At 40.8% G+C, this 15,667-nt stretch overlaps 1 protein-coding gene across 9 annotated transcripts in view; it reads right to left on the bottom strand.

Moving 5' to 3' along the window:
- DENND1A (DENN domain containing 1A) overlaps nucleotides 1-15,667 on the bottom strand; it is a 353,469-nt gene that overhangs the window by 143,978 nt on the left and 193,824 nt on the right. For all 9 annotated transcript variants that reach the window (XM_050926228.1, XM_050926231.1, XM_050926229.1 and 6 more), the window contains one exon: nucleotides 3,850-3,895. In XM_050926228.1, coding sequence (XP_050782185.1) covers nucleotides 3,850-3,895 — 46 coding nt within the window. The remainder of the gene's footprint in view (nucleotides 1-3,849; nucleotides 3,896-15,667) is intronic.

The following is a 15,667-nucleotide window of genomic DNA, read 5'->3' as shown; positions in this document are numbered from 1 at the left end:
TATGAGGAGAGATTAATAAGACTGGGACTTTTCAGCTTGGAAAAGAGATTACTGGGGGCCATATGATATAGGTCTATAAAATCATGACTGGTGTGGAGAAAGTAAATAAGGAAGTATTATTTATTCCTTCTCATAACACAAGAACTAGGGGCCACCAAATGAAATTAATAGGCAGCAGGTTTAAAACAAATAAAAGGAAGTATTTTTTCATACAGTGCAGTAAACCTGTGGAACTTCTTGCCAGAGGATGTTGTGAAGGCCAAGACTATAACAGGGTTTAAAAAAGAAGTGGATAAATTTATGGAGGATTGGTCCATCAATGGCTATTAGCTGGGATAGTGTCCTTAGCCTCTGTTTGCCAGAAGCTGGGAATAGGCGACAGGATGGATAACTTGATGACTACCTGTTCTGTTCATTTCCTCTGGGGCACCTGGCACTGGCCACTGTTGGTAGACAGGATACTGGGTTAGATGGCTCTTTGGTCTCGCCCAGTATGGCTATTTTTATGTTCTTAACTCAAGTTGTTTATCAATTGGTGAGACTGAGTTCAGAGCCCAGATAACAGTTTGCTACTTTCAAGCGAACAGCTTGAACATTAAACATTCTTAAAATGTAGCATTTGTCATGCTATTGGTCTGATTATTTCTGCTCAATGCAACACAGAAAAATTGCCCAGAAGCTGTTTTTTGCACAACATGACTGGAACGATATATATAATGGCGTAGTCTGGGGGTTTAGCCTCTTAGCAGGACAGTACCCTAGATGATTATTGCTGACATATACCCAAAAGAGACAGATGTCTGTATGGCAAAGTTACCAGTTTTTGATGTAGGTTGCAAATGTTCTTGTATTACACACTATTTTATGAGGTGCATGACTAAGTAATTGTATATTGTAAGATACTGTACACAGAATAGCCCAAATTTTCAACTCTGGTGTTTAAAGTTAGGTACCTAAGTAGACTGTTTGTCAAAGATGTTGAGCATCAGCCGCTGCTACCAACTTGAAAATGCTAACCTGTGTTTAGCTTCCCCTGATTTCCAAGCAGCAATATTTCCCTACTCCCACTGCATATGGCTTTCAGACTGGCCCCGTTAAATGGTGCTAATGACTAAGGACAAATATTCAGAACAATCTAAGTATGCAGTTGTCATAAACAGATAGCTAAGGATTAATGTTCTTTTACCTGTAAAGGGGTAACACCAGTAACCTGAAACACCTGACCAGAGGACCAGTCAGGAAACAAGACTTTTTCAAATCTGGGTGGAGGGAAGTTTTGGGTGTGTGTCCTTTGTCTTGGTTCGGTGACCCTCTCGGCTCTCAGAGTGATTTTTCTATCTCCAGGCTTTCTAATCTTCTGTTTCCAAGTTGTAAGTACAAGGATAGTAAGACAATAGGTTTATATTTTTTTTTGTATTTACATGTGTGTAGTTGCTGGAATGTGTTAAATTGTATTCTTTTTGGATAAGGCTGTTTATTCATTTTTTTCCTTTAAGCAACTGACCCTGTATATTGTCACCTTAATACAGAGATCCTTTTATGTCCTTTTTTCATTCTTTTTATATAAAGCTTTCTTTTTAAGACCTGTTCGAGTTTTTCTTTAGTGGGGACTCCAGGGAATTGAGTCTGCAGCTCACCAGGGAATTGGTGGGAGGAAGAAGTCAGGGGGAAAATCTCTTTGTGTTAGATTTACGAAGCCTGACTTTGCATACCCTCTGGGTAAGGGGGAAGAGAGATTAGCTCTCTCGGTACTTGTGTTTCCAGGACTGGAAACAGGGAGGGTAGAATCCCTTTGTTTAGATTCACAGAGCTTGCTTCTGTATATCTCTCCAGGAACCCAGAGAGGGAACACCTGGAGGGGAGGAGGGGGAAGGGAAATGGTTTATTCCCCTTTGTTGTGAGACTCAAGGAATCTGAGTCTTGGGGTCCCCCAGGGAAGGTTTTGGGGAGACCACAGTGAGCTAGGCACTGTATAATTCCTGGCTGGTGGCAGCAATTACCAGGTCCAAGCTGGTAACTAAGCTTGGAGGTTTTCATGCTAACACCCATATTTTGGACGCTAAGGTCCAGATCTGGGAAAAAATGTTATGACAGCAGTGTAGTTGTAACTGTGTTGGTCCCAGGATATTAGAGACACAAGGTGGATGAAATAATATCTATTATTCCACCAACTTCTGTTTAATAAAAGACATTCAATAAAAGAAATTACTTCATCCACCTTGTCTCGCTAAAACCATTTAAGTGACATTTGAAAATATTACCCAACAGCTAGGATTTTCAAAGGAGCCCTAGGTTCTGCACCCCCTATTGAAAAAAAAGTAGGGATTGAGTGATTTGCATCCATGGGTTCTTTTGAAAATTACAGTCAATGGTGCTTCGGGATTATTTCCAGTTGTTTTACATGTTCCTAAATCCTGCAAGATGGCCAGATTTTTCTTATTGATGGTAAGATCCCTGCTCCTGGACCTATCATCTTGAGCATTAGAAACTAATAATCACCAAATCTTATAAAAGCCTAAAAATGGCCAAGTAGAGATGGTTAATATTGTTAAAAAAAAATCAAGCCTGATCCACTCTGAGAGAGTTAAATTCAATAGTAGTAAACTGGTCAAATGAAACAACAGGGTTCACACTGTGTCTGTCTGTCTGTCTTGTGTGTCTCTCTCTCATACACACAGATGTGCTGGACTCTGATCACTGGGTTGAAAATAGTATCCAAAGTGTAGTCATGAGTTTTCCAGAAGTGTGCAAGCAATCAAATTAGGCTCCAGTGCTGAAAACCTTTAGGCACATGTTTACTTTCAATCATGTGCTTAAAGTTAAGCATAGAATCACAGAATCATAGAATATTAGGGTTGGAAGAGATCTCAGGAGGTTATCTAGTCCAATCCCCTGCTCAAAGCAGGACCAACACCAACTAAATCATCCCAGCCAGGGATTTGTCAAGCCAGTCCTTAAAAATCTCTAAGAATGGAGATGCCACCACCTCGCTAGGTAACCCATTCCAGTGCTTCACCACCCGCCTAGTGAAATAGTGCTTCCTATTATCCAACCTAGACTGCCCCTACTGCAACTTGAGGCCATTGCTTCTTGTTCTGTCTTCTGCCACCACTGAGAACAGCCGAGTGCCATCCTCTTTGGAACCCTCCTTCAAATAGTTGAAGGCTGCTATCAAATCCCCCCCTCACTCTTCTCTCCTGCAGACTAAATAACCCCTGTTCCCTCAGTCTCTCCTCGTAACTCATGTGCCCCAGCCCCCTAATAATTTCCATAGCCCTCTGCTGGACTCTCTCCAATTTGTCCACATCGCTTTTGTAGTGGGGGACCAAAACTGAACACAGTACTCCAAGTGTGGCTTTATCAGTGCCAAACAGAGGGGAATAATCACTTGCCTTGATCTGCTGGCAATGCTCCTACTAATACAGCCCAATATGCCGTTGGCCTTCTTGGCAACAAGGGCACACAGCTGACTCATATTTCGTCCACTGTAATCCTCAGGTTCTTTTCTGCAGAACTGCTGCTTAGCCAGTCGGTCCCCAGCCTGTAGCAGTGCATGTGATCCTTCCTTCCTAAGTGTAGGACCCTGCACTTCTCCTTGTTGAACCTCATCAGATTTCTTTTGGCCCAATCCTCCAATTTGTTTAGGTCACTCGGGACCCTATCCCTACCCTCCAGCGTATCTACCTCTCCCCCCAACTTAGTGTCATCTGCAAACTTACTGAGGGTGCAATCCATCTCATCATCCAGATCATTAATCAAGATGTTGAAGCATGTGTGTAAGTGTTTGCAGGAGTAGGGCCTAAATCACAGAAATACATACTACTCTGAGGGACGAGAGGAGAGACTTACCTCCATTAAACTTAAATGTATTCCAATGAGGTAGGGCATCGGGGCACTGTGAAGAGAAACAAATAGTTTATTTATATTTAAATAATGCTGGAGATTATTAACACACACTTACACAAGCCAGCTGTAATACAGATAACAGGGACACAGGATTACATTTTATTTAAAAATAGAAATCCAGATGTAACATTCCATTTGAGCTGAAAAATGTCAGTTTTATTTTGAAGACTTATCTCTTAATTTGAAAGCCACTGTCTCTAATTTAATAATTTTCCACTGCAGCTTGCAAGGTGAAGTTGTTGTTACTAAAAAATAGCAGTTAAAGGAGGGAAGCTACCAAACATATTATTTTACTATGAATACATCCAGAATGACACCATGGACATCTGTGGATTCACTCTTCTTCAAATAATGTCATTTAGAGAGGTTTGCCCATATGAAACACTGTGGTTAAATTACTTATATACATCACCCAATAGGACAAGCTCTTGATCCTTTGACCAGTGTATGCCAAGAAGAGAGCATTTTAATATTTATTTATTGCTGAATTCAACAGATCCTCATACAGACTCCCATATTATAGAAAACAGCAGAAACCAGTCCATCTAGCCCAGTATCCTGTCTTCCGACAGTGGCCAATGCCAGGTGCCACAGAGAGAATGAACAGAACAGGTGATCACCAAGTGATCCATTCCATCGCCCATTCCCAGCTTCTGGCAAACAGCAGCTAGGGATACCATCCCTGCCCATCCTGGCTAATAACCATTGATGGAGCTATAACAGCCTGTTTGTTGAGTGCTGACAAATGTGCTTAGCACAATACAAAAGATGGAGTAAATTAGCTCATGCATCAAAGAGCTAACATTCTGTGTGACTGATGCGAGTTACACACCTATATCTAAGTGCAGAATTTTGCCCTAAGCATCCATTGGTATAACGATCTTAGTGCCTTTTTAAACCCATTTTCTGAATAAATTCATTCAAGAGCATTGTAATTGTCTGGTTTCACCCACAAAGTAGTTGTTGGGGCATTTAGTGCACTTGATGAGGTACAGTAACTCCTCACTTAAAGTTGTCTGGGGCTCATGATTCACTGGGAGTGCTACAAGTTAGCAGTATGTTTGACACCACTCTTGTTGCAGCTTTTGCCACATTACAAGTGTACACATTAAAGTTCAAGGCTTACATAGGAAACTCAAACTGGAGAGTATTTGTTTGTCATTTTGTATGTTTTAATGGGAGGAAATAGATATTTCCTTTACACATACTGCTTCTTTTCCAGGGGCAAGGAAATACCCAACAATCTTATACTCAAAGTGTAAACCATCAGTTAACTGCAAACTGCACAAACGCTCAACTTCCCTGTGTGCGTAACTGTGCTGTCCCAGTCTTCTCCAGCATACACTCAAATGAATGTGTTTCTAATTATGTAGCTTCGAGAACATAACAGCTTCAATGTCAAAAATACAAAGTCTGAACCTCAGCAGGAAGTCTTAAGACTGCAAACATCTCATCTAGTGGAACTTTGGCTAAAGTAATGAAAGGAAGCAGGAAGGGTGCACTACTCCAGAAAACTGGACATTTATTAATGTGTCCAGAAGTACAGCCTGTCATAGATCATAGAAAAACTGAAATCTGTAAAAAGTTAATTAATAGTATCATGTTAATCTTTCAATCTTCCACAGTTAATCAACAAATGGACTAGGGAGAATAATATATTTAATAAGAATGCCAGAACTGCTGAAATCAGGTGCCAACAAGTGAGATGCTAAGAAGCTGTAAAACAGATATAGCCTAAAAAAATTGGAATTAAATAACTAGGTGATAGATTGCCTAACCAATTTATTAATATGAGGGATCTAATTTAAAAGAAACAGCAATTAAACATGTTATAGTGCGGGGTTATAGTGATCAGATTTAAAAGGTAATATGTTATTATTTGTATTGCTGTACTGCTTAGGAGCCCAAGCTATGGCCCAGGTGCTGTACAAACACAAAGCAAAAAGACAGTCACTGCCCCAAAGAGCTTACAATCTACTTATAAGACAAGAGACAACAGAGGGACGCAGACATTAGTGTCATGGAAAAAGGGAGTTTTAAAGGGGGGGCGGGGTTGAAGAAGGATAATGTGTTAATTTTACAGAGGTTTACAGGAGTTCCTCTCTAGTATGTGGAGCAGCACAGGAGAAGGCATGAAGATGCTTGTTTGAAAATTTAATAAGTGAGTGATGGATGCTGGCACAGTGAGCCAATTGGAGAAGGAAGTCAAGATCTAGAGAGTGAATGAGAGATGATACGTAGGATGGGGATAGATAGTAAAGAACCTTGAATGTAAAGATAAGTAGCTTATGTTTGATTCAACAGAGAAGGTGGAGCGAGGGGAAGGGATTCAAAGTGAGAGGTAACATGGTCAAAACAACAGATTAGGCCACAGCTCTCAAACTGTGGGTCGCAACCCCATTTAGGGGTCGCCAGGGCTGGCTAAGACTTGCTGGGGCCCGGGACCAAAGCCTGAGGGCTTCAGCCCTGGGCATCAGGACACAGGTTATAGACCCCCGGCCTGTGGCTGAAGCCCTTGGGCTTCAGCTTTGCCCCTTCCCCGTACACCCGGGAGTTGGGCTGGCTCAGGCTTCAGTCTTCTTCCTAGGGTCGCGTAGTAATTTTTGTTGTTCAAAGGGAGTCGTGGTGCAATGAAGTTTGAGAACCCTTGGACTAGGAAAATGAGCTTTGCAGCAGCATTCTGAATGGATATGAATGAGTCCAGGTTGCATTTCTCAGGGCCAGAGAGAAGGCTGCTGCAGTAATCAAGACACAAGATGATGAGAGCCTGGATATGCATTTTAGCTGTGTGAATAGAACAGCAAAGCTGTGTGTTAGAAATATTATGAAGAAATAATTGGCATGATTCAGAGTGGATGTGAGGACCTAGAGCAGAGGTAGGCAACCTGCAGCACATGAGCTGATTTTCAGTGGCACTCACACTGCCCGGGTCCTGGCCACCGGTTCGAGGGGCTCTGCATTTTAATTTAATTTTAAATGAAGCTTCTTAAACATTTTAAAAACCTTATTTATTTTACATACAACAATAGTTTAGTTATATATTATAGACTTAGAGAAAGAGACCTAAAAACGTTAAAATGTATTACTGGCATGTGAAACCTTAAATCAGAGTGAATAAATGAAGACTCGGCACAGCACTTCTGAAAGGTTCCGACCCCTGACCTAGAGAAAGGTTTAAGTCCAAGATGGTGACCAGGTTACGGGCCTGAGTTACAGGCAGCATGATGGTGTTGTCCATAGCGGCTGAGAAAGCAAGCAGCAAGGAAGGCTTGGTGACGTGGAGGGCTGGGGAAGGCATGGTTAAGAGCTCTCTTTTAGCCATGCTGGGCTTAATCTGACTGACATCCTCGAGGACATGACAGAGAGAGAAGCTGAGATTTGAATTTGGACAGATGGAGACAGGTCTGAGTACAGAGGTAGATCTGAGCCCTTACCATAGAGGTTGTAGTTGAATTTGTGTCTGCAGATACGATTACAGAGATAAATTTTAGAGGGAGAAGAGAATGGAATGAAAGACAGACCCCTGTGGAACCCACACAGAAAGTTGCAAGGGGGATGAGGAGGATCCTCTGGAGGGGACACGGAAGGAGCCATTAGAAAAGCAGGAGAAGAACCAGAAGACGACAGAGATATCGAAGCAAAGGGAGGACAAAATAGCACAACTGACTGCATCAAAGACAGCTGACAGGTCAAGGAGGATGAAGATGAACTACCGGTTCTGAGCTTGGCGAGAGTAGTTTCAGTGGCGTGCAAGTGGATAGGAGGGGGTCTAAAATGGAATTGGAGGACAGGAACTCCAGAGGGAGACTGTGAACAGCATGTTCAAATGAGCTCAGAAACTAAATGGACATGGGGCAGTAGCTGGTGAGGCAAACACAGTTAGGGATGAGGGGTTTTTGGTTTGTTTTTTGTTTTTAAAGATAGGAGAGACTGAAGTGTGCTTGTATTATGAGTAGGGCCCTTCCAATTTCACAACTGTGAAAGACGTGTCATGGACCGTGAAATATACCCTTCCCCATGAAATCTGATCTTCCCCATGCTGCTATAAGAGCCCCGCCAAGGGGCTTCCAGCTGCAAGTCCTGGCTGGGCTGGCGAGGGACAGGACTTGTCCATCCCCTGCATGGATGCTCTCATTCTCAGCGGGAGATCAGACCCACTTTGGAGTGCCTTCCCCTGCTACAGGAAGCTCTGGGGTAGGGCAGCAGCCCCAGAGGCTCCTGCAGTTGGAAGAGGCTTGTGGATGTGGGTCTGATCTCCCACTGCTGCTGGGGGTGCCCCAGCCAGCCTGGGGAGGGACAAGACTTCCTCTTCAACTGCACAGCTGCTCGGGGGGACGGGCAGGAGAGAAGAACAGACCCAACTCCAGTTACCTTTTTGGTTTAAAACACCTTGAAATTTCAGATGTAAAATCCTCTGGCTCTGAAATTGAGCAAAATGGACCATGAATTTGGTACGGTCCTAATTATGATGGGGGGGGCAGAGGGGAGAGAGAGAGGTTAAGGAGAACAGTTAGAGGAGGGATGAGAGCGGATAACAAGGGAGATCAAGATATGGGATGGGATCACTGAGAGAAGTGGAGGGTTCAGAGGGGGAGAGAAGATGAGAAACTTCTGTGTATCACCCTACTCTGAAAAATTAAAATAAATTAAAATTGAAAAAAAGCTAATAAATATAGATATCTGTCCAAATTATATACAAAAAACTGAATTCTACCAACCCTACTCATAAGTGTATGGTGAACTTTGGTAGCAGGCATTAGTTGTGGATACAGAACATACAACAATAAAAGCATGTGGGTGAAAGTCACATGACGCAGACCCACAACAGTTTCTCTCACACTTCATTTTTCACCTACTTTGGGACATCCTGCTCTTCCAGTCCCACAGCCATGAATACCAATTGCAGAGATGTTTGATGGCAGCCAATACCTATTAAATCCCAGATTAACAAAGCACTAATTCCAACCACACTTTTTGCTTAAGCAATATGAATGCCTGGGTCTTTTTTTGGCATAGAAAGAAGATTGGCTACTGACTTACTGTTTGCTGTATCATTTTCCAAGGAGAACAGGGTTATTTATAATCAAACAAGTTGTATGGGTAAATATCAAATAATAAGAGTAACAATATGTAAGCATGAATATGGATATTGTGTATTTAATGGCTTCATATTGCTCATTCGTTGTAACTGCATTTTTACAATTTGTTTAATTCCTTCCCTCCGGCTAAATACAGACCCCTTAATTATTTTCCCAAGAGGTGAGCAACTACTAATTGGAAGAGAGGCAGGTGAAATAGAAGGACATTTCTGCTTAAGTACTAATTTAAAAAAAAATATATATATACTGCCATTCAAGACAAAATGAAATTTAAAAATGACTGACATCAAGAAGATACATAATTTACAGCTACCTAGGGATTTGTGCAACTTTGCTTGATTATTCTAAGGAAATGAGTAGTTACCATCACAAGTCAGAGATCAAACTTATTCTATTTATGTCCTACCCTAGGTATAAACATAGTCTTATTCTGCACCCTTATGCATGCGGAGTAGACCCTTACTCTGCAAGCAGTCCCACTGATTTCCCATGAAACTATTCATTGAAGGGTGGCAGAAACTAGCCCAAAACTTTTATTTATTTGATGCAAATTAGAAACACTATTTTTTTAATTTTCAAGCAGATGAACCTAGAAAACATTGCAACAAAGGAACCAAAAGAATCATTACATTCGGGGCATTTAGCAAGCACAGGGATGTACTAGTTTGGCCCAAGACATCTAGTGGCAGGTTTGTGCAGGAAAGTAGAGTTTACGGTCTGAGTTCAGTCTCTTGATCAGCAGGGATTATCCTCTCTGGCCAGATAAAGGAGCAAATCTCAACCACGTGGGGATTTTGAAAGGGGTGTGCGTAAAAAGAAGACTGCACACTAACAGATACACTTGTTCCACAGTTGCTGCAGAGTGGTCTGAAAAGGTGGCTCTCAACTTGCTACTGGGTAAAAATATGCAGGAATACCAACTGCTGACTACTCTATCATGGGTTATAAAAGCTGGTTTATTCACCTTAAAAAAGATCCTGTTCTCTTTGGCAGTGCCCCCACAACACAATCAGGGACCTTGTATTCTGGGCAACAAAGAGACACCAGCCCATTTTATAAGGCTTAGACAGATTCTCCCTCCAGGCTAAGTTAAAGGAGAAAGAAAACACAAAAGGAGGAAGAAGGGGGGAAGAAGAGGGTAATTTTCCAGTGGGAACTGGTCATGGCACCAGGGAGCAAATTGCAGAAACAAAAAAACAAAAACAAAAAACAACAAACCATCCCACGATTCTTTCACTGATATAAAAATATTGGTAACTTCCACTTGATTGCTATTCAGAGACACGCTGGCCAGAGACATGGGCCACAGATGCTAGTGCAGACATACTGGCTATACACATCAGCATCTCAGGCCCAGGCACTCTCGTCATTTGCTGCTATGCCACTGATCTCAACAATATTGGTTCAAACATCTCCCTTATCATTCTGTTTTCCAACAGAAGAGGAATCTGGCATGAAGGTATAAAATCTAAAGCTGGGAGAACCTCAAAAGTTTACCATATTGAACATAAATTCTTTCCCAGTGGAGAAGGTACAGCAAAACTGCTCATAACCAAAAAACAGACCTCACTACCACTCTCTCCATGAGTAAGAGTTAAAGCTGGAAGCTAACTGGCAAGGAGCACATGACTGAAGTCATCACTGGTATAAGTTAGTAGCACAATGGCCTCTCTACTCCATCTTCTTCAGTACAAGCAGTAATCTTGTTGGAACAGACAGATTCTTATGCCATAAGCAGAGATTTCTGGAATTTTCAGCTCTGTACACTGCCACATGAAATAGATACTTAGCTCAACATAAAAGAATGGGGTTTTTTTGGTCTTGAAGAATTCTTCCAGGAGGTAAAAAGGAAGGCAATGATGAAGCCTTGACTCTCTTATAAAGAGGAAAATTAGAAAGGTGCAGATGTGAAAGAGAGAGGTGAATGCTCCAGCTAAGGCAGGGGTTCTCAAACTGGGGGTTGCAAGGTTATTATATGGAGGACACGAGCTGTTAGCCTCCACCCCCAAACCCCACTTCACCTCCATCATCTATAATAGTGTTAAATATAAAAAATGTGTTTTTAATTTATAAGAATGTCACTCTCAGAGGCTTGTTGTGTGAAAGGGGTCACCAATACAAAAGTTTGAGGGCCACGGAGCTTAAAAAACAACGCCCAAAAAACCCAGCACCTTCTTCCTTCCTCAAGTGTGAATTTTGGGACATCAAGTAAGGTGTTCTTAAATTACTATCAATTATCATTCACATCTTTCTGATTAAATTCTTCCTCCCAGCTTATTTGGCTCATAAGTGTTTTCAGCTTTGTGAAAGTGGCCCTATTAAAGAACAAAGGATACCTTGCTGGTCTGGACTTTATTCTGCTTACACATTATAAGTGTGATCAAGTCATGATCACTTGTACTTAAGATAACATTAATTTTTTGTTCTGTGATCAGTTGTTCTTTATCTATTACGACAAGGACTAGTAAATAATTCCCATGTTGGCTGCAATACTTTTTGAGTTAGGATGTGAAACATTTACAAGAATGGAAGCCACAAGCATGTTTTCAGATATTTACAAAAGCTGGAGATGTCTGGCTCCTTTTATTTTTCTCTACCATCTGCTTTAGTTTCTCCTCTTTTAAATTCTTATGTCACAGCTGCAAAGTAAAGAACCAGACAGTAACTGAAGTTAAAATTTAATCAAAATTAAAGCCTCAATTTTAAAAATAAGTCAACTCCAGTTCATTTTCCCTAAATTGCAAAGGCCCATAAAGTAAAAATACAGCTTTGGAGTAGACAGTAAGAAGTGGATTTATTAGTTTTCATGGCCAAAATCACCTGAGTTCACACAGTTACAAAATAGATGGAAGTTATTTTGGGAAACATATTTATGGCACATAAATTGGTGCTAAATTGATTTATTCAGACAATTACAGTGTGTGATTACTACTCTAATTAAAGTTCACATCAGGCTAAGATAATGAGTTGTTGTGTTTGTGAATGTGCAATTAGAGTCTTCCTGGTAATTATAGGTTTTAAAATCATACTTTTAGCCCCCTAGCTTGTTCATTCGTTATAGTCACAGGCTGAAATGCTGTGAAAGAGTCAATTCAGTCTGGTTCAGCTATTTGTATCTTTATTTCTTTTCGTACATGGCCTATGTTTTTGCTTTGTGCACACCTGTGCTCCCAACTGCGGAGTCCGGTCTTAGCCCCTTTTAACATGTCTTTGTCAGGAAGTCAATGAATACCTAATCTTCAAACCCAGTGTAAAAGTCTCTTGTGGCCCACACCGTTATCCTGAAAACTCCTAGCAGCATGTACCTGAAGAAAAAACTGGCATTAGCAGCTTCATGTGTTAATTACACATGCAAAGCCTATTATGCACAGAAAGGGCACCTGCTGGCAGTGAAAATGACTAGAATCTGCCCTTCCTGTGCAGTGAGTAAACTGAAGGTTCATTTCTACAGGAGATAATAGTTTTTAGATTCCATTCCGTGTATCCCCGACATGGGCATGTACTTAACATTTAAATCATCTACAGAGGAACAAACCTCCTTTAAATTTACATGTTTCAGGCTCCTAGCACTTCACTTAAAACGCTAGTTATCCCTGCTGGTTCCTTACTTAGAAGCACTGCACAGGCTTTTGCTAAGAATGTGGAGAAAAGTCACAGAGAAGAATATAATAAAACTATTAGCATAAACTCCAGTTTCTTGAGATTTATGGATCCTGATCGAAGCCACAGAAGTTAAGATGATAAAATTAAATTATCTGTTCTTTCTCAATAGCAGTAATTTTATTTAACTATCATTGTATTTCCTGTTCTTTAAGTGGTCAAATACACCTACTGATTTTTTTGGTTGCAACACATTTACTGGTGAAATGTCATAAAAACTAATTAAAATGGAAAAAAATATTTAGCACAAAAGCATGCAGAGCCACTGATGGGTGCATGCTTGATCTAACCAGTAGCAGAGTTCTGGCCACTACTTATTAGATATGTATTTCCACTGTATTTTATTTCAGGAATTGTAGGTAGCTATTTTGTGGCAGACTATGTGGTGCCATTAGTCTGAATCTTCCTACAGCAAGTGTGTTTAACATGCACGTCTTCCTGTGATTCTCATGCATGATATGCATACTTAGGCTGACCTGGCTATTATAATTGAATATATATTGCTTCAAGCACAACATTTAAGGCAGGTCAGAGAGAGTAAAGACTAATTTTTGAGTAAAAATATATCCCACATTGTTCAGTGGCTATGGAGCATTTGGTATGACACTATTCATATGAATTTACGTGAACAGGAACAGTTCTTAATTCACACCCCTCCCCAATCACACAGTGAAGATGACTTTTGGCTTTCAGCATTAAAACTGAAGGATTGGCAGCATCTCTACTGGAGGTCACAATCAGGGTTAAGTAGGCACTTTTCAGTACATACATTTTTATTCACAACATCCCCAGTTCCTGTGCCCCTTCTTGTCAGTTTCACCTCATTCCCTGGTGTAAAATTAACATGGAGCAGTGCAAAGCCAAATAGGAATGGAAAAGGGGAGTGATTAGGAGCCGCATGAACTTAACAGGCAAGTTTTAGTTGTGTTGCCAGTTTAAAAAAAGCCAAATTGCAGAAGCTTTTCTTAAAATGTGGCATAGTATGTGATCATGGAGACAAAGATCATATCATAATGCATGCACACAAGGAGGCCAAATTAAAATTGCATAAAGCTTGCATTTCCTAATGATTGACAGTTGATTTTGCAACCTTAACAATGTTCTTTTAACATAGCTTTTGTAATTATTTATATAGTGCTCACAATGTGCTTGATACTGTACTGACAAAGGAGACAGTCCCTGCCCTAACGAACTTGACTTAAGCCTGGAACTCCTTATGTTATTCAGCTCTCACTGTGCCCTCAATTACTTCAGCCTGCTTTTGGGAAGAGTATCACTGTCTCTGTGCACTTGCTGACAGGCTGTTAACGGTGGTACTCCCTCACACTCCACAAGCTCAGGTTCAGATTCCCACCAAGTCATCCAAGACCAGACAACCCCAACACAATAGTCGCCATAGCCCATCTCACTTTTCAAGTTAAAACTTAGTTTATTGTTGTGAGATAGAAAATAAAAGGGAATTGCAAACAAAATAAGAGGTCATAAATAGACTATAAATACTGTGAGACCAATCTCCATGAGAAGTATAGCTATCTGGGCTCTATGCTTTTTGACCGGCATTAGTTAAACCCTTACATATTACACAGGCCTTTTTGTGGGGACTCGGATGTTGCAAATGTTCTTGTAAACCTGGTCTGTGCTAGGAATTGTACCTTTCCCGACAGTAGATGATGTCTGCAACACAGGTAGTTGAACCAGCGCTTTAAAAAACAACATACATTCAACTGTGACAGTTGACAGGACCAAATTATGTTCAGCACATTTTCAAAACCATTGCTGGGGCATGCTCTCTGCGATAGGAGAATAAATAGCTTCCTTCACAAATCCTGAAGCTGCCACTAAGGGTCTGCCTACTTGGCAAAAATAATCCTGCAGCAGCAAATCACAGAGCCCAGGTCTACAGACTGGGGTTCATGCTATGGTGCTAAAAAAAATAGCCATGTAGATGCCCCAGCTCAGCCTGGAGCTTGGACTCTGAAACCTAATCTCTTCCCCAGGTTTCAGAGCCCAAGCTGGAATGTCTACATGGCTATTTTTAGTGTCACAGTGTGAGCTCAAGTTTATAGTCCTGGACTCAGATACTTGCTGCTGCGAATTTTGGTTTTTTGTTTGTTTGTTTTGGGGGGGAGAGAGGGAGAGGAGGTTGGCCATGTCAGTGTATGCTAAGGTCAACTGGCATATAAAATGACTTTCCAATGAAGAACAGATTTGAAAGTTATACTACACCTCCCCTGTGCACATGTCGGACCATCTTATTAAAAACATTATTTGCTGCCACATTCTCTTCACAGAGGGCAATGATTGTTTGTGTAGAAACCTGCATATGTTTTGTCAAATGATAAGAAAAGTGCCTGGATTGAAGATTTAATGGAGTCTTTCCTACAAGAATGAACTAAAGGCCCTTCTAAAAATCTACAACAGTGCTTGAAATGTTTCTTTGTATGGATATATAGCAGGTAGCTGCTTGTCAGGCATCCTTTGTACGTTGTCACTGTAGATGTATTTATTCTTAATTTGACTGAAGCAAAAGCTTTGGTTAACAGATTGAATAATGAAGAAAAATGCAAATAATTCCAGGCTGAAACTTTCTAGCTTGATGGGAAATTGGTGTGAGTAGCAAACAGCATCTTGGGAGTTACAGGAAAGCTTACGGAGTTCACATGTGGGAGCATCCAGTGTCAAATAATTCCTGCTCTCTTTCCCTTCTGTAGGAAGCTATAACTCCATGCTAATGGAGCAGGAGAGACAGAAAAGGTTTACACCCTCTCCCAAATAACATATCAATTTCTAAACTCACACTGAAAAATAGAAGGTTGTAACAGGAAAGCACCAAAGAAAAAATAAACTGACAAATCAGGAAAGCAATGGGAAAACAGGAGTTTCTGTTTCTGCCTGTATCATTTATTTTTAGATTCTTCTTGATTTAAAATGTAACAGTTAAACAAAATCTATGCTGTAATAGTGAATCTTGAAGATCAAGAATTAATATATAGTAACATTCT

Source organism: Gopherus flavomarginatus, chromosome 17 (assembly GCF_025201925.1).
Source record: "Gopherus flavomarginatus isolate rGopFla2 chromosome 17, rGopFla2.mat.asm, whole genome shotgun sequence".
Classification (NCBI taxonomy): Eukaryota; Metazoa; Chordata; order Testudines; family Testudinidae; genus Gopherus; species Gopherus flavomarginatus.
This window is presented reverse-complemented; position numbering and strand designations above follow the sequence as displayed.